The 19284-nt window shown below is 46.4% G+C and overlaps 1 protein-coding gene across 1 annotated transcript in view; it reads right to left on the reverse strand.

The window, feature by feature from the left end:
• Positions 1-11577, reverse strand: part of LOC119395286 (microtubule-actin cross-linking factor 1, isoforms 6/7) — a 68113-nt gene extending 56536 nt beyond the window's left edge. Inside the window, exon 1 of the mRNA XM_049411991.1 lies at positions 11383-11577. Within this exon, the coding sequence (XP_049267948.1) occupies positions 11383-11577 (195 nt within the window). The remainder of the gene's footprint in view (positions 1-11382) is intronic.
• Positions 11578-19284: the final 7707 nt, after the last annotated feature.

Here is a 19284-nt window from a genome sequence, read left to right on the forward strand (position 1 = left end):
TCATATCTACAATTCTTGGCCAATCCCCCAGTGTGGGTATGAGCCATTTGTAGAGGCACATCATCATCATCACACCACACGAAGCGCTTTGTGTGGCGTGGTTTGTGTTCCTTCTTTGTCGTCGTCTTTTACTGCGCTGTTTCCCGTTTCACCATGCTTTACCAACTAGCCAACAAGTTGAGCATATTAGGCTTTGGCATCGTGTGTTTTACAACCTCCTGAACAGACATGACTCAACCAGATCGGCTTTGATCAGACCACGTACGCATCTCGACATCGTTTACAGATTATGCTTTAAAAATGCTGTTATATAATAAAAGATATGGAAACCTTATTTATAGCTAATAATTGGCTAGCTGGCCTGAGTCCAAAGTTGCCCTGCACAATTGAAAACGAAACGAAAAAAAAAAACACAGTACCGAAGAAAGCGAAAAAAAAAAGGGGGAACGGGATAACACGTCTTTCAAACGTGCTTTTTTTTCCCCCCTTGTAATCTGTCTTCAGCGTAACTTTCACTCAGACTTGGCTCTTGCATCATCTGTGTGATCATATTAGTTGGGGTGACTGAGGAATTGATGCGGATTTCTGTCGTTCATAAAATAAAAGCGGCTGCGAATGCTGCACGAACTCTTTTTTTTAAAACACGTCGTTTTGCTGGCAATATACATGGCGCCCCTGTTATCATGCACTGACTTGAAAGGAACACACACGGACACGCGCGTACGCGTTGAATAAACGGACGACCGAGGAATAAGCACAGCTGTGGACGTTTCTGAATACGAAAGAATTACGATAGTGTAGGTAAACCACGTGTTACTCAAGCGAAAAACAAAGCTTAAAATACATCTATCGTTCAATTCTTCTCTACACAGGGGCGCATTTGACCGAACATTTGTTGTGAACAGTAGTTAGAAACCTCATATAGTTCATATCATATAGTTTAAAGACCATTTGTAGATGGTTCACTGCGAACGAGTTCGATTCGTAACATGTCAACGCCGCGTGTCACCCTGTGACGTAGACAAGTGGTCGTAAAAAAAATCACAGCATATCCACGAAGTGAGTGATGATGAAGGAACTTGCTCCAGAGGTTAAATCCGGTAAACCGTGAATGCTCTGTGCATCTGCTCAATCATCATCATATAAAGAAGTGACACGAGAGTTGTTGTGGTGTGATTGTATATACACGTTATATACACAATGTTTATAATTCACATATCAATGCACTATATACACAAATTTACATATTGATGCAGTATATACATTTTGTTCAAGAGCTTATTTACAGATCACATAAGCTCGGGGGAACGTTTTCCTTTTAGTAAAATGGCTTCTTCTGCTTCGCGGGCTCTCAGCTCTGGTTCCGCTTGTGTTTGCGCCCGCTTCGCTGCGGCCTCGCGGGCCCGTGCCGCCTCCGGGTCCGCTTGTCGACGAGCCCGTTTAGCTTCGGCATCGCGAGGCCGAAGAGAGACGCCAGCGCCGACAGCAAGCACAAGCCACTACCAGCACCGAGGCGGCGGCAGCAGCGAGGGCTCGCGATGCCGGTGTTCATGATGAGTAGCGGTAGCGAAGTGCACGACCTGCGAAGTGCACTGAGTGATGTCCGGCGAAAGAGAAAAGAAGCGCGCCAAGAACGAGCGCCATCTAAGGCGCGACCCTCTAGCGGTCTCCTGTCAAACTAGAGATTCTTTTTTTTTTTTTCAAGTGCACGATTCAAGGGCGGGCGCGTGCTCCGCCGAGAGCGCCGCACGCGTCCTTGAATCATCGGAGGGCACAGCTGCGCCTCTAGCGGGAGCAATGAGAACTAGCGTACACGGCAGGAGGGACCAGAGACAACACCCCAGCAAAAGGAGCGAGCTCCGTTTGCTGGAGAAAACACACGGAAGCAAGATACATAACAATAACTGAAGTATAAATGTATGCAGTCACGTCCATACCGACCAAGTACTCAACTCGGGTGGAAGATTCAATTCTCCGTAAGATCAGCGTTTCCACTTCGAAGGCGAATCGTCATCTCGTAAATTCCCAAATATTATTCTGCGTACGTTTGATACGCATATGCTTTAAATCAGGTAGACGATTTGAACACCGAAAATTCCATGGTAACAGTTCATTCCATAAATAAATAAGTAAATAAATAAATAAATAAATAAATAAATAAATAAATAAATAAATAAATAAATAATTAAATAAATAAATAAATAAATTGTCGAGACATTCCACTCTGTGAAGATAGATGACCAGCGAAGCTGTTTAACACTCGACAAAGAGGTGACACCAAATTTCGAACCACAGCCGATCACAAACCCCTCAAATAAATCCGAAATGTCTGTCCAGAAAGACCCTTTTGAATTTAGCGCGCGCTCTTTTGAAGTTTTCCATTTGAGCAGCAAGTCTCTTTTTTTCTCGACGTGCGTCGTCTTGTCTGGCTTGCCGCATGCGCTTGGCGTTTCGTGCACCAGGGGCGTAGCGAGGGGGGGGGGTTCAAACCTCCCCCGAAATTTTTCAGTTTTGCTTGCGTATATATACACGCGCACATACAAACGCACGCACGAACATACATAAAGTATGGTTGAACACCCCCCCCCCCCCCCGAAAAAAATTTCTGGCTACGCCCCTGTCGTGCACGATCTTAATTGGCGTTTGCCGCCCGTGTGTTTCCTTCTTCGTCTTTAGCGGACCAGTGGTGAGTAACGGGGTTTGCCCAATTTGTGTGGCACATACTCTTGGGTTTGCCGCCCGTGCATTCTCTTCTTCATTATTAGTGAAGCAGTGGTGAGTGGTGGGGTTTGCCCAATTTCTGTGGCACACAAGTGCGCAATGAGTTTTCGCACACGCACAAACGGAACGTCCTTCGCTGCAAAAATTGTTGTGTCAGTGTACTTTAAAGTGTCACGTTGGATAATAAGGTTAGGCTGCACAGCGCGCACCAATGCGCAAGGTGCAGCATCACGCCTCAAACGAAGGTAACAAGCCATATCGCCACGCGCGCTTGTTAAGGCGAAAGCCTTATCGTCTATGCTGGCGGTGACCTTGTGAAAACTGCGCCGTCCCGAAAAATGCTGATGGATGCAAAGAAAAATCAGGGTTTGAGCTGGAATCAAACCCATATACTCTGCGCTGCAGTCAAGTATTCCACCACAGAGCCGCGACAGTGCTTGATGCTTCGAAAAAAAGATCCCATACAGTCGCCATGCCGATGGATGCAAAGAATAAAAATCAGGGTTCGAGCCACCGTCGAATTAAGGTATTCTGCATGGCAGTCAAATATTATACCACAGAGCCACGCCAGCGCTTGAGACTGTTTCTGAAACAATTCCGGCAGATACCACACATTGTGGGAATTTCAGCCAACTTTCAGCCAAGTCTTACGAAGTGGCTCGACGTCAGCGTAAGTTCAGCAGTTGTGTGCGTATCGTGAGCTTATCAGGCACTTCGGCTACTTTGGCGTTTAAAGGGTAGCTCATGGTCCGACGTAATGTCGGCACTCACGTTACAGCCCATACGCCACTTTTATCGAAAGGAAACGTAAGTACCGTCATTTAGCGTATTCCCGAGGACACGAGGAACGCTAGGCTACAGCTTTACCGAGTCACAGGAGTACATACGTAATAGTTATGGCATTGTTATAAAGCTGATAGCCAGCAATGCCAATCACATCTGACGTTAGACAATTACCATCACCACAACTGATGTTAGGCAACGGTTGAGGTAACACAGCAATACACTTATTTACAACCTGTGCCTCTATTCCAAAAGAGACGATAGTTGGGCTTGTTGGTTGTACATACTTCAAGGAACAGCGCAAAAAAACGAAAGGGCATACAGACATGCAGCCTGTGCTCGCCGTTTTCTGCGTGTCCTGTCGATTTTTGCTTTGTTTCTCGAAGTCCGTATCCTGCGTGTGCACGAAAGTGAGTTGACGGCGAACAAAAGTCTGAACATTTTTTAAAGATGAAAGTGCTCGCATGAGGCGTTCAAAGGTTCGATTTAATGCCAAACATATGGATACTTGCTCGTCGGGGCTCATTTGTCTTACATGAGTGCAGCCAGGCTTTTGTCCTATTGTGTTGCAAGAGTGCAATACCTGCGGAACTTTTTTTCCTTTTTGGTTTGTTTCATGTGACCTGGATTGACGCACAAAAACTGTTACACGTATTAAAACTCGGTGTAGGCCACGCCATAATGTATAAGGACCTTCAAGATTGTTTTAGAATGTTCTTATCAGATTGCGCGCAGGACTTGTGTAGTTGAGCTAATTCTCAAACTTATGAGAGTACCAGCAATAACACTGGAACGTACGATGCCACACGTAAAAATGCCGACGCGTCTTATCTGTTGATAAGTTTATCAACGACCGACAAGCGTGCTCGCCGCTATCTTTGTAGAGTGAGTGTTCCTTTTGCTGGGCACAAGTTCACAAAATAAATAACTTAATATTTACCTTTTTGGACTGCTAAATTCACCGTCACAACCTGCGTGACATCTTGCGAAGGTGCTTGTTCGTTCATGTATCGGACGTCCATGCACATCAAGCCGTGAACCAAGTCTACGCCGTGAAGAAGACACTAGCACCATCCCAGAGCACTGAGCTAGCCTACAAGGACTGTAACCGCAGTATGGACCCCTACTGAATAAAACAACATCCGCAACGACAAAGCCAAGAGCCACGATGACGAACGCTGTATCGCCTACAACAGTCGTGATGCAGCAGCCCAGGGAGCCGCAGACTTTCCGTGGATCATCGTTTTGAGACCCAGAAAGCTGGCTTGAAATGTACCACCGGCCCACCACTTTCAACAATTGGGACTGCGACGAGAAGCCGCGTCCTGTATATAAGTTTGCTGCTATAATTGAAATATTATGCTTCGCAATGCAGAGAGACGAGAAGTGCTCAAGAATATTAGGCGCGTGTTCTCTCGGTGTCCATGCTGAGCTATGTATGTTATTGGCCAAGGTTGCGAAGAGAAATGCAAGGAGGGTGCATCATCTCAGAGGGATACGTGGGGGAATTTTTTAAATCTATGCGCTACAAGTTAGGTGCAGCAAAATGAAAGTTGCTAAAACTGCCGTTTTTTTAACTGTTTTTAAACGTGACGTCAAACGCTTACATGACACTACCCCGCTGCCCTGAAAGAGGCAGCAGTGGAAAGAATTTTATATTTGGTCATAACAGAGACATTAATATGGATTATGGTGCAACGCCAGTTTGATGTGTGTTGGACAATTATGAACTTCACTTACAGACACAGCACTAACAAAATAACAATCAAGCAACCGCAGAATGAGTATGCATATGACAAAAAACGAAAAGCTCCAAGCGCGTTGTACGTTACATGCATGAGACCTCGCACCGTTTAAAAAAGGTTGCGAAGCACTTCGACGTTGACGTGATTTTAAGTGCGCCTATCAAGCTCTGGCGTGTGTGCCCGGCTGTGGAAATGAAGGCTGATAGGTCACGCTCAGATTACAGACGTTGCCGTGTAAAACATGTCAATATGTATGTGTCCTGCCGTGTCGCGGTGGTGTATAAGATACCGACAACTTGCAAACGCTCGTACGTCGATCAAACTGGGAGATGTCTTAACATACGCCTGCGTGAGCACGAAAGGTCTCCGAGGACTGCTGACAAGCTATCGCACCTATCTGCTCATTTTCAGGCCTGTGGGTGCCAACCTTTGTTTAAAGGGAAGCTGAAGAGGTTTTAGAATTCGATAAAACTTTGTGGTTAGCAAGGACCGACATCACTATTCGACGATGTCGTAATTTTTTCCGCGCTTGCGGCAGCAGGAGCTTTAGAATACGCGAAAGAAAAGTTTGCCTTGCTCCGCCCACGCGAACTCACCGAAAGCGTGGGCGTGGAAACCTACGTCATCTTCGTTTCCTTTGGCGGAGCCGTGCGGCACTCCGACGGAAGGTTCCCGCCGCTCACTGATCCGAACTGCGAGAGCGCTGTTTATGTGACGAAGGCGAAAGTAAGTATAGCGAAGCTTAAAGTTCTGCAGCTGGATTACGATATCAGGAACAACGACAAACAGCCGAGCGCAACGAAAACGGCCCTGAGTCTTCCCATGTCCACAGCCACTCACAAGCTTATGGCTCTCGGCATCACCAACACAGTGAGCGAGCTGATTGAAGCTACCCTCACCGCCCAATATGAGCGGCTGTCACTCACACACGCCGGCCGAGCGATACTGCAGCAAATTGGGATCTCACCAACGAGGGCGGCCCCCAACTATGCAGACCTCACACCAGAATATCGTCGAAGTCTCTGCATCCCTCCCATTACCAAGCGGATGCATCCGGAACACCACGCTGAGAGACGGGCCGACCGGGCACGTCAGTTCGAGAAGCGCTTCAGCGGACGTCCGGACGCCACGTATACGGACGCCTCTTACCACCCCTCGAAGCCAGCGATGGTGGCGGTGGCCCTCGCCCCATACGGTAGCTGGCACACAGCATCCAGCATTCGCAAAACAGAAACGGTCACCGCAGCAGAAGAGGTTGCCATCGCGCTTGCGCTAGCTGACCCTACTACCAAAGTTGTCATCAGTGACTCTCAACAAGCCATCCGCAACTGCGATGCCGGCCGCATCTGTCGCCAGGCATTACACATTATAATTTCTGCTCCCCCCTCTTCTACATCCCGTTTACTCCTTTGGGCTGCAGCCCACGAGTCGTTGAGTGGAAACGCCCAGGTGCACACACACGCCCGAGATCTTAGCTGCCGAGCCGAGTGTAGGGTTCACCGCGCCGCTTCCCCTGATACAACTATGCCGCGCGACTCACAACTCACCAATTATACGGACATCCTCCAGTATTACCGGCTCGGAAGATGCGTATACCCCCCTGCACACCACGATCTAACAAGACGTGAGGCCGTCCAATGGCGCAAACTACAGGCAGGCAGCTTTCCACACCCCCTCTTATACAGCAGAATTTTTCCGGAACGGATAGCGCCAAGGTGCATACATTGCTCATATCCGGCGACACTCATACATATGGTGTGCACGTGCACGCACTACAACAGAGACAACACAAACACTCCAGAGTCGTGGGAGTCCCTCTTGCGTACCTCCGAGCCAGAAGACCAACGCCGGCTCATCCAGCGCGCGGTGGAGGCTGCGGTATCCCAAGGGATGCGAAGCATTTCTTAGCGAAGCATTTCTTAGCGAACGTCAGGCACTTTCTATCTACGTATCTATCTATCTAGTCGCCTACGTCTGGGCGCTCTCCTGGTCGTCTCCATTACTTGTAGTACACCAGCCGACCTCCTCTGAAATAGCGCAACCAGTCTTCGTACTGGTCCCCTCATTATTATTTTTTTTTTTTGTTCTGGAAGCAATAAAGATACCACCACCACCACCGAGCGCAACGTTCAGAAGCGTCTCTGGTATCTTCAACCGTGACCTCCGTGACTAAGTTTCGACGTGCGCTTCCTGCAGAGCTAACCGGCGAGGCCACGCTTCAGCAGTGCTGCATGCTGTTGCAGATAACGTGGCACACCGAGGACGATGTGTACGCGTTTGCTCAGCATCTCAAGAAGCCCTGCGGCCACATCATGTTTTTTGCCAAAAAGTGCTATTTGCGTGCACTTTTGAGAACTCTCGCATCTATTTTCGAATTCAGCAGGGATCAAACTGTTTTTATACGCTCCAAAGGCATAGTTTTTTTAAAAGTGCTTCAACTTCCCTTTAAGGAAACGTGGAGTTTGTTTTCAAACCGAGATCAGAGGACTCGAGAAATTGTTGCAGCCGCCCATATCGTCAAAGCGGGTGTTTTCGTGCATGAGCTTTCCTTCGGTGGCGCTATAGCCGCGAGGTTGAATACCTTGATCACTCAATCTGATGGCCTAAACGTGCTTGGCGTTCTTCTTCTTTTTTTTTTTTTTTGTCATACGCATACCCCTTCTGCGGTTGCTTGAGCCTTTAACCTTGTTATTTTTGTACTGCGCGCATATCTTTCTGCGCTTTCGATTAAATTAATGTTGCTATTAGCGTGCCGTCCTGTCGCCTTCGTTTTTCTGGTTTTTTTTTGCGCTTTCTTCAAATATGAATTAGGAACTTCGAAAAGAGTTACTAAATGATCGTGTTTTTTTTTCGCTTTAGCGGCGTAATACGAGCTATGCATTTTGCTTATGCGAGGTTTTGGGAGAACCAGACGTAGCATCGATTCTCATTTGCACGGGAACGGTAGGGGGAGAGTCGTAGATAATGTGCAATGAAATTTTAAACTATCTTTAGTAATAATAGCGTTTGTAGAAAAATGTCTTTACAAGCTTTCCACAGCGTTGAAAGCGTACTTTACGAACCACGTACGAAGTCGCACTTTCACAAATGTCGTGCTCGTTCCTTGAGCTGTGAAACATCGCATTATGCTGCGCCAACTAGCCCAACGCTCAACCTTACCAGTGGCGTAACCAGGGGGGGGGGGGGGAATGGGGCACACCGGGCCCGTGCCCCCTCCCCCCGAAATTTTTTTTTTTGCCGGGCGCGTTCCGAGGGACCAAAATAAAGTTTATTCATCCATCCATCCATCCATAGCATACAGAGCAGAAAATTACACTCGACCACATCTGCCCGCCCGGCTCCCACTACAGATCAAGGAGGTGCACCCCCCCCCCCCCCGAAAAAAATTTCTGCCTGCGCCCCTGAACCTTGCTGAAACCTACCGCGCGCTCTCGCGTAAAGTCCACGTGTTGGACCGATGTGTTTGGTTTCAATCGTGACATGCAATGCTTTCTCCTCATTTGTACCTCCTTGCTCGGACTGCTTTAAGGATATTGTCAAATTCCGTCATGTTGACGTTTTGAGCTAATCACAAATGTCGTCATAGTTTTAAATGCGAAGCATTTCTTAGCGAACGTCAGGCACTTTCTATCTACGTATCTATCTATCTAGTCGCCTACGTCTGGGCGCTCTCCTGGTCGTCTCCATTACTTGTAGTACACCAAAATTGGCATAGCAGGAGATCAGTGCATGACGAACACGATTCACTGGTCATGACGTGAATAACGCAAAATGTCTGTCGCATACGTCATGGAACCCTTTCCCTCAGTCACGTGTGGCACATACCCGTATACCACAGTTCATGTTATGCGGGTATGCGCCACAGGCGATTCACAGTCTCAACGCATTAACAGCGAACGTACACATTCAAACGCAACGAAGTGAGGAAGCTGACGGCAGAACACCCCTGGACGACGCTCGACTACCATGCACTCGTCCACCAGAACGACGCAGTGTTCTCTACATTTCTTACGGGGATGGGCGGTTGCCTCATGCTGACTTAGGATGATATCAGATTGATTGAAAGTCGCTTTGTGACACGCGAAGAAGCCACCGCTAAGTGCCCTGACGGCATACGGCTATACTAAAGCAATGCGGACGTCGACCAGTATAACGCACATTGCCTCGACGCTACGGTCGACGTTTTATATCATACCGCATGCGACAACATATAACTCGCTACAAGAATGAGCGGGTACACAGGAATGTCCTGGCCAAAGTGGCCAAGATGAACGCAAGCGACATGGGTGGCCTGCCTGCCTCAATTTGCCTGAGCGTCGGCAAGCCCAAAATTATCACCGCCAACATCGACGTAAGCGACGGCCTCGTTAATGGAAGCATGGGCACCTTGCGGTACATTGAGCGTGACGAGCACGGCAACTTCGTGCGACTGTGGTTTGAATTTCCGACGTCCACGGTAGGCATTGTCGTTTCAGCCAGGACGAAACAGATCACTATAGCATACCCCTCAATGCAATTGAAATGCGTGTCCGTGGGATTGCGAACCACCGCAACCCCGATGTAGGCCAGACAAAACATCTTTTGTAAGAGGACAGTTTCCCCTCGCGCAAGGAAACGCCATAACTATACGTAAGTCACAAGGGGCCACATACGCCGAGGAGTTTGAATACGATAAGTGATATTACGCCGCAGTCAACTTCCCACCGTATGCTTCGTATAACATCGACTCCCATGATACGCAGGATCTGCCGAATTTTTTGGGGACAGTCAGAACTGATGACATGGCGAATTCGATGATAAGGCGGAATTTGACAGAACCCAGAATGACACCCTCGAGCGCCGCCGACAATGCCGTGATCGGGCAGTTTGGGCGACGCTTCGTGATTAGAACGTTACAGATTACGGGCCATGGCCTCAATCGCAATTCCGTACATGCTCTAATATCGTTTCAATCTAGCTAAACCATACAGCTATATCATCGAGTGTATCTCTTATCTCTGCGCTGGCTTGATCATTTTGATAGGGCAGACACTATAGACTATTTTACGGATGGGTTTCGGTGCCGCCAAACTGGGCTGTTAACCACGCCGTATTTTATCTTGAACGATTAAACGAACAGCACTACGGTGGGCGTATACACTTGAAAATGGTTGGGTTGGTGCATTCGGCGTTTCCTGACCTTATCAGTTCACGTCACGAGGTACAAAAAGAAGAAAAGATTCGTTTAACAGCGCGAGGTGGCAGCGCCCACATGTCTTACGTAAAATAGTCTATAAACGCTTATAAAACCACACTCTATCCAATGGAGCGCACAATGCACAGTGGTTTGCACCTTACGCTGAGTCGCTGAAGCCTGCCGATGACCCCGAAAATATATGTCTTATGAATTTCCCGTGATGGAAAGATGACATCAGCGCCGGCACAAATTGACCATTCACATATATATCAGCACATATTTTAAGCTCTCCGCAGCTTTGAAGATACACCTCTATTGTCCTTAATTCCTATAAGATGGCCGCTGCACGAAAACGGCTGTCTCCTTTTTGCAGCGCGCTCCCTTTACATTCTTCGACAGCTCCGGTTCAAGTTAAACGGTGGCGAGAACAGTGTACATATACACTTCCGTGCACGTGCTCGCATGTTGCTGTTAAGTGCTAATCTAAAATGCCCAACTCATCTTGCTCTATCGAATAACTCGATCTACCCTCGTGCGCGCACCCCGAATCTATCTTCTCGAAGCAGCCGCGTGTACCTGCGTCGAGCCTCTTGGCGAAAATTCACGCGTTTCAAGTTTTCACGAAGTGTGCTTCAGAATAGAAATGTTCTCATCAGCCGTTCTTCACGTTTTCAGCGCATGAAGCAACCCAACATCATCGTTATGCCATTTTCAGGCTTGGGTCCTTCGGCTTGAGTTCGGTGACTGACTTGCAAACGTGCGGCGCCACGTTGTCTGATCGGCCACGGATTCTCGCCTCCCTTCTTTTACTCCCAAAGCGGATCGTTGTAATCAAATGCGGCACCTAATTATGGTTCCTAGCTCTGAGTCCGGTCGGTCAACTGATTCGCGGTGTCCAGAACACGCCCTTTCTGGCTACCCGGAGGTTAGCTCAGGCGGCGGAATCGGCCGAAGCACCACTGTGTGAGCCGACTGCCTGTGTTCAGCCAGCTCGGCCCTGCCGGAGAACGTCTCGCTGCAGAGGCCGCACATCAGGCTGTCCGAGCACGAGTGGCGCATGTCGTGCACCACGGCCGCGCCGACGCTGCCAAACTCCGCGCCGCACTTCTTGCACACGAGCTCGCCCAGGTGCGTGCCGAGGTGCGCAGACATGGTGGCCTGTGACCTGCACCTCCTCAAACAGATGGGGCAAGGCAGTCTGATGGCCCTGGAAGTAGCCGCGTATCTGTGCGAATATACGATGTGCGCCATGAGCCGGCTGACGCAGCGGAAGTGCTGCCGACAATGGCGGCACACGTGCGCTGCGGCCGCTGTGGCATCACCCGATCCTGATGTTCCACGGATCCGCGAAGAGAGCTTCGGGCGTTTGGTGGGCGCCGACGGCCGCTGCCCCTGCGTGATAGAAAAAACAATAAAGAGGGTTGCGTAGCCACATCACTAAGACATACTGGCACTAGCTCCATGAAGCTTAAGTTACAGTATACGCACATGTATGCATGGGCCAGTGGCGGATCCAGAATGGGGGGGGGGGGAGGCGATCGCGCGCCCCCCCAACGCCTGTGTCAGCCCCCCTCCCCCCTCCATCTCTTCAGTGCCTCTCGTCCACCTCCTCTGTCAGGGTGCCTTGGCTACCACTGCCCTAAAGGAGGAAGGAGAATCTTGCTCTCCTCATACCTTCCCCACCCCCGATGAAGGCACCTGGATCAGTCCCCTGGTACGGGCTACCTGAATACTGTTCTGCGACAGTCAACGCCAACAGCACGAGATAAAAAAAGGGACACATGCAGACTGGTATAAACATCAAGGTGTACGTGTAAATGGAACCCACAGTATGTTGTGGAGCACGTGCAAAAGGTGTTTTCGATTTCCCTGAAACCTTGCCCATCTGTACACGATAACTAAATATTTAACATCAATACCAATAAAGTCACTCCCGCGTCAAGAGTAAATCTGTGTTCAAAGCAAGCAATGTGAGTGCACATTTAACGGACAAACGTACAAGCCCTCCCAGCTTTTCTAAACCATCCATCCGCGCTTGCGTAGTAAGACTGTTATACAGTGTCCCGGCTATCGAGCACCAAGATTTAAAAGAGAGGAACTGCGCTACGCGAAGCAAGCATAGTACATATTGTTCCCAGTGCGTTGGAGACATCTTCCAGCTACGGGACTGTAATGTGTCAGTAAGAGGGCGGAGCACGGACCATAGGCGTACCAACCGGGGGGGCAAGGGAAGCGCTAGCCCCCCCCCCCCCCCCCACCCCACTGAGAAATATTAGGGGGCGAAGCCCCCCCACTATCGACAGTGGTCATTGTCGGCTGTAGACTGGGAAACTAACAAGTCGGGCAAAATTTTACTTGAACGCAACAATAACGTAAATATGTTATAAAATGTGTCCTCCGATTCAGCTGTGACGACTGTCCTCCGTGTGTCATGACCACGCTCTGTAGGCTCTCTGCGGTGGGGGCTGCCTATTCCACGCTTTCGCGTCTTGCGTTCGAGCATTGCAGAGGAGGCTATCACTCAGCTGGGGCTCTATAACATTACAGCAATCTGTCATGATTTTATTTTGTTTTGCCTGGCCTGAAATTACAGTAATCCGCGACGCAAATATGGGCGGGAACCAGTAAACGTTTTATAGCCCGATCAAACGCTCTCCTTTTTCAGGAAATTCAGTTTTTTTCTTTTCAAAATGAATAGCAACGCCACTGCTCCATATTCAAGCTGCTGTGAGTTGATGAGTGTGCAGAAGTGTCTGAGTATTTTAGTTGCGCCTAGCCAGGAGAGCTAAAAAAGATTCTCACTTTATAGTCTCCGATTAGCCTGCTTCACCTTGCCTATCATATGGTAGCCTGCAGCGGTCGCGGCGGCTTTTGAAAAGGCTGTGGAGTCGAGCACACTGAGAAGCCCAGCTTTCAAGTTCGCCCTGTAACTTATCTTTCTCTCCAGGGAGATGATCAGCGTCCATGGTTTTCTGGACGCTGATCACCTGCAAAGGATTATGTCTGTTCCTAATAATGTTTATTTCTCTCTCTACCTCTCTGTCAGCAACTATGAGTTTTCAGAAAGTGGTATACGCGCAAGAGCAGCTCAACATCGTTATACTACTACTGAAAGTATCTATCATACATATATAATAATAATAATAATAATAATAATAATAATAATAATAGGTCCTTTATTTTTCATCAAGCATAAGATGAGGGAGGCAGGGAGAAAAAGCTGACGAGCAGCTTGACTAGCTCCGGCCCCCCAAAATGTACACTTCGGCGCGTTTACAGCAGACTCTGCTGAACATATTGAATAACCAGAATGACAATGAGAACGCAAAGTGACAGGTTATTAAACAGTGTACATAAACAGGGCAAAGAAACATCAAGAAAAAAAAATTAAGAGATGGAAGAGAGAAAACATTTGGAAATAATACAATTCATTTTCAATCCATTTCGCCTGCTGCTAAGTAGCCGCTGCCAATGTGATTGGCAGGCAGCCTTCTTGAATTACGTTCAGAAGGAGACACTGTGTGGCTATACCGAAAAAAAAAATATTGTTCAGGACAATAATGCGCTGCCTATTGTGCAGGCTTCATTTTAACGCCGCGAGTTTTCGCATACTCGTGACGTCGCCTAACAAGGAGGCGATTTTATGGCACACCGAAAATTTTTGACGAATAGCAAAGAACCAATGACCAATAATACACCGTATTGAAAATAGTTTTTTTTTTTTCTTTACGCAGTCATGCGTAAGTGATAATTACGCGGTGGATCACTTGCGCGGTATTTGTTGCGTCGTGTTACGAGCAGGTGCTGTAGGCGTGACCCAAAAAATTTCGACCAATCATTAACAGCTAACGACCTATACGGAAGGAGACAATGTGGGGTAGTTTAACATTATAATAATAATAATAATAATAATAATAATAATAATAATAATAATAATAATAATAATAATAATAATAATAATAATAATAATAATAATAATAATAATAATAATAATAATCAATCAATCAATCAATCATTTATTTAACGTGCCCAGGAACAACCGTAAGGTCTTTGTGCAGGCGCACGCAAAAAAAACAATAAAAATAAACTATAAATACAGACAGTCTTCAGAGATAAAAAGAGCAAATACACGTAGACAAAGAGAAATGAACACAAAAGGGGAGGAGTAAAATAAGACAACACGAGAAATATTGAAGGGGAATGAAAAATTAGATTGCGGCCCGTGTACTTAGCTTTAGGTGCACGTTAAAGAACCCCAGGTGGTCGAAATTTCCGGAGCCCTCCACTACGGCGTCTCTCATAATCATAGTGTGGTTTTGGGACGTTAAACCCCAGAAAAATTAGATTGCATATATACAACTATGCGGAAAGACGGAGAAGGGAAGACTTTGTACATTGTGCCATACTATGTCAAAACAGTACAAAGCTTGGATAAAAACAATGATTGTGGACTATGAAAAATGTCAAGATCAAGAAAATTAACATTATAGAGACTTTGTATTCTGTGAACGGTAGAGTGTTGGAAGAAGCAGGCGGGTACATGAAACGGTCTGTTCTCTCTGGTTAACTTACGCGGAATTCGAAAATTAACACAATTGAGAAGTACAGGGCAGGATATGATACCGTGGACTAGCTTGTAAAGAAACAAGAGATCAGAACGATTTCGTCGGCAGTGAAGTGATGGCAATGATAATAATTCAGCAGTATTTGAACGAGATTTTTTAGCAAAGCGATGGTTATATATGCTAATAATAATAATAATAATAATAATAATAATAATAATATCTGGGGTTTAACGTGCCAAAACCACGATATGATTATGAGAGACGCCGTAGTGGAGGGCTCAAGAAATTTCGACCACCTGTGGTTTTAACGTTATAATCAGCCACATTTTTTCAAAGAAAATTTGAGCTTAGACAGTTTGCGTGGGCCATCTAATTGGTAGAACTGGAGGGGAGGAGTAAATGGGCCACTTCACCGCTTTCTCGTCCACCCCCCTCCCAAGCTGGGAAAAATAGGAGGGTAAGGAACGACACCTAGTATATAAATTCGCAGTCATTTATAATCTTATAACTATGGTTAACCAGCTCAATGTGGTTTCCATAAATATTAATCGACTGAACTTGGTCTTCTTCAAGGTGCTAGAGTCATAGCAGGTTCTTCATACTCATCGTATCTACAACGCCAAACTAAGACTGGGAAGCTTGCAGATGGAATGTTCAGATGAAGTATACGTTAAATGTAGCTGCACTTTTTAAACTTTCCGGTAATATTTCCAAAATGTTATTAAACAGTGCTGTGTTGTCGCAATATAGGACGACCCAGCCTGCCAATCTGTTTGTGCAGATTCTTCCTTGATTGAAAACAAACAGTTTTGAAAAACAAATCATCTAATCACATCTGTGAATATAAAAAATCACGTCAAATTCAGAGACAATGTAGTTCCTCTCTCTCTCTCTCTCTCTCTCTCTCTCTCTCTCTCTCTATATATATATATATATATATATATATATATATATATATATATATATATATATATATATATATATATATATATATATATATATATATATATATATATATATATATATATATATATATATATATATATATATATATATATATATATATATATATATATACGGCGGACAGAGTGAGAGACGCCAGCCCCCCCACTCGCGAACGAGTTGGTACGCCACTGGCACGGACTTAAACACATTCAACGGCGCGTTCTTTTCATCAAACGGAAATTTGGGCTCGCTTGCACTACGACTACTACTGCTATTTCGCAGCCACTACAGTCAACAGCTTCGGATTATTATATAGACACCACACAGCATCGAGTGTAGTCGGCACGTATGTGTGTATATATATATATATATATATATATATATATATATATATATATATATATATATATATATATATATATATATATATATATATATATATATATATATATATATACGTAAAAATTTTCCTCCACCCGGCGTAGCAGCTTAAGGTGCAGCGCATGCTAGGCGCCAGGGCACAGGTTCGAATCCCGGACACTGCGGCCGCATTTCGATGGGAGAGCTATGCCAGAACACCCGTGCAATGACATTTAAGTGCGCGTTAAATAACCTCAGGTGGTCAGAATTAATCTCGAGTCCCCCATTACGGCGTGTCTCGCAATCATATCTCGGTTTGGGCATGCAGAACCTCAGGATTTCTTTATTTGATTTTTGCTCAGGTAAGCGCACTATCACACTGCTTTGCAGCAGGTGACTTCCGCGTGGTTGGTCGTGCTGCCACCTTTCTACGCAGCTGCGCAGTGCGCTGCCAGCTTCAGCCCACATTTGCGGTTAGCGTCTGCGCCACAGTAGGGCGATATTGTACGTGAGACGATCAACATAGCGATCATACATTTGCCTAGGCACGAGAGGTGCCTTTACGACATAGTAAAAATATTTGCAGTTTACCGTAGCTTCTTCCGACTGTACCAACGTCATGTCGGCGGCGAACTCGGAAGCAGCGGCAGCCGACGCAGTTCACCGCCGAATCTCGGCGGCGGCCGTGAGTTGTGTGGCGATTTACGGCTTCCCTTTCCGTTACAGACGGTGCATAGGGCCGTCTCACAGCAGGCAAAACAGAGGACTGCGGCCGATCGTACAGCCCACGAGATGCACGAGGGAACGCGCTGAAGCCGAAGAAGAACGGCTTGCGCGGGCTAAACAAATAAAAGAAGTGACAATACGGAGGAAACGGTACACATATCTGTTGAAATTAAATAACAGTAATAATAACAGAACCGGAGGGATTAAAATGAGAATGTGACTGCGGAGCTGAAATAAAACGAAAACTTTCCATGCACATGGTGCGCGATGCTGGCCGATACACCCATAGTGGGACAGATGTTACGAATGGAGAGAGAAGAAGCGAGGAATATAGCACGCGTTAGTACTCTGCAGCGTGCGACCGGGATTATCAGCCACTCGAGAGCATCGCCCTTCCGCCGGCTCCTGCCATCATCGTTGTTGTTGTTTCCCTCCAATCATGGCTCATACCCAATGCAGGGGATTGGCCAAGTAGTGGGTGAATATTTCCAATATTTTATTTAGCGTGTCATTCGTAGAAGCCAATGCACAATGAACTAGCCTTCTTCTTTTCTCCCTCCTTTCTTTAAAGGGACACTAAAGAGGAAAACTATTTTTCTCATATTAGTAAATTGCTCTTTCGCAATTCCAAAAGCACCACGCTTGCAGCGTGAAGACGCTTGGTAAGCGAGAAAACGCGCAAAAAGAAATTGCGAGTGGCGACGCCACCTTGAAATTCCCGCACCAAACGCCTTGACTTAATAGATTTTAAAGGCGTCTACTAGGTCCTACGTAGTTCCTAATCAGAAAAAATGAAGTACGCTGTCCTCTGAGGCGGCCATGGACTTAACATACCACGTTTCAGGAGGTTTCGTTGAGCCAATGTCACCAAAATACGAAAAATGCGCTTTGAAATCCGTCACGTCAAGCGCGGAGATTTCAGCGCGAAATTTAAAAATGAAACATTGACCTTGATTTTCTTCTCCATTAATAAAACTATGGAGGTGAAATTAACGACATCAGAGTTCTCAGAGTGCAACTTATCAATCCAAAGCGATTCATTGTTTCACTTTAGTGTCCCTTTGACTCCCCTTCCTTCCCCTCTGCGCCGTGCTCCCTTAGGGGCTGCAGATATAAGCGTCATTTCTCTCTCAATCACTACTAGTAGTACTATAGCGTCATCTTCGTAGCCATAGGCTTGCGCTAAAAAAAAAAGGCGCAGCTGGAACCATCAGCGGAGCTAGTGTTCGACCTAGCTAAGCTTGCTATTGCAAAGCTTTTGCTGAGAGGCTAAATTTTTGCTAGTAGTACTAAGTGTTTCTAGACTAGGCTAGACATGTCACGTGACTGCCTGTTACGTGATGTTGTGATTTTAGTCACGTGACTAGCTGTTACGTGGTCTTGGGAGGGGACATTTCACACTAGCCATTACGGGATGATGCGTGATTTTAGTCGCGTGACCAAATGTTACGTGATTTTTAGTCACGTGGCTAGTTACGTCATATTACGTGATTTTAATCAGGTGAGTGTTACGCGGTTTCAGTGACGTGCTGGATGTTACGTGATTTTAGTCACGTAACTAGTTGTTACGTGATGCTTCGCCCTAGTGGCTCCAAGCCTGACGAAAATGCGGAGCTGGGCGGCCTTATTTGTTTCTCTTTATTTTCTGTTTCTTACTTCCTCTCTTTCTTTTTCTTTCATCTCTCTGTTTATTCTATGTCCTTTTTTGTCTCTGTTTATTTCTATTTTTTCCTTCCACTATATATTTCTTTGTCTTTCTCGCTCTTTCTATCGTTCTCCTTCTTGCCCTTCTTCCTTTCTTTCTCTATTTATCGCTTACTTTTTCTTTCTATCTCTTTCTCTCTCTTTATATTTGTCCCCATCTTACTTTCTCTATTTTTTCCCTTTCTTTCTCTCTATTTCTCGTTCTCGCTATGCTATGCTTTACTCTCTCCCCTCCTCCTTTCTCTCCTCCTCACCCTCACTTTCCTTTCCCGCCACCTTGCTACACTATACTATACAAGTCTATGCTGAGCGCTGCTAGCGTGCCTGAATAGCCGAGTGGTTAGGACGCTCGCCTTCGGATCGTGGGTACGCAGGTTTGAATCCTAGCGCCTCATCAGAAATTTTTTCTCGCCATGATTTTCGCTTTTTTCATATCTTTCCTTCTGTCTCTCTCTCTGCACTCGTTCTCTCCTCTCGCCCATCAGGGTTATTACAGGCCACGTCGGAAAAATTGGCGCACGTGTTGTGTGAGCGAAGCAGAAATTGAAAAAGGACGAAG

The sequence above is a fragment of the Rhipicephalus sanguineus genome, chromosome 1 (assembly GCF_013339695.2).
Source record: "Rhipicephalus sanguineus isolate Rsan-2018 chromosome 1, BIME_Rsan_1.4, whole genome shotgun sequence".
NCBI lineage: Eukaryota > Metazoa > Arthropoda > Arachnida > Ixodida > Ixodidae > Rhipicephalus > Rhipicephalus sanguineus.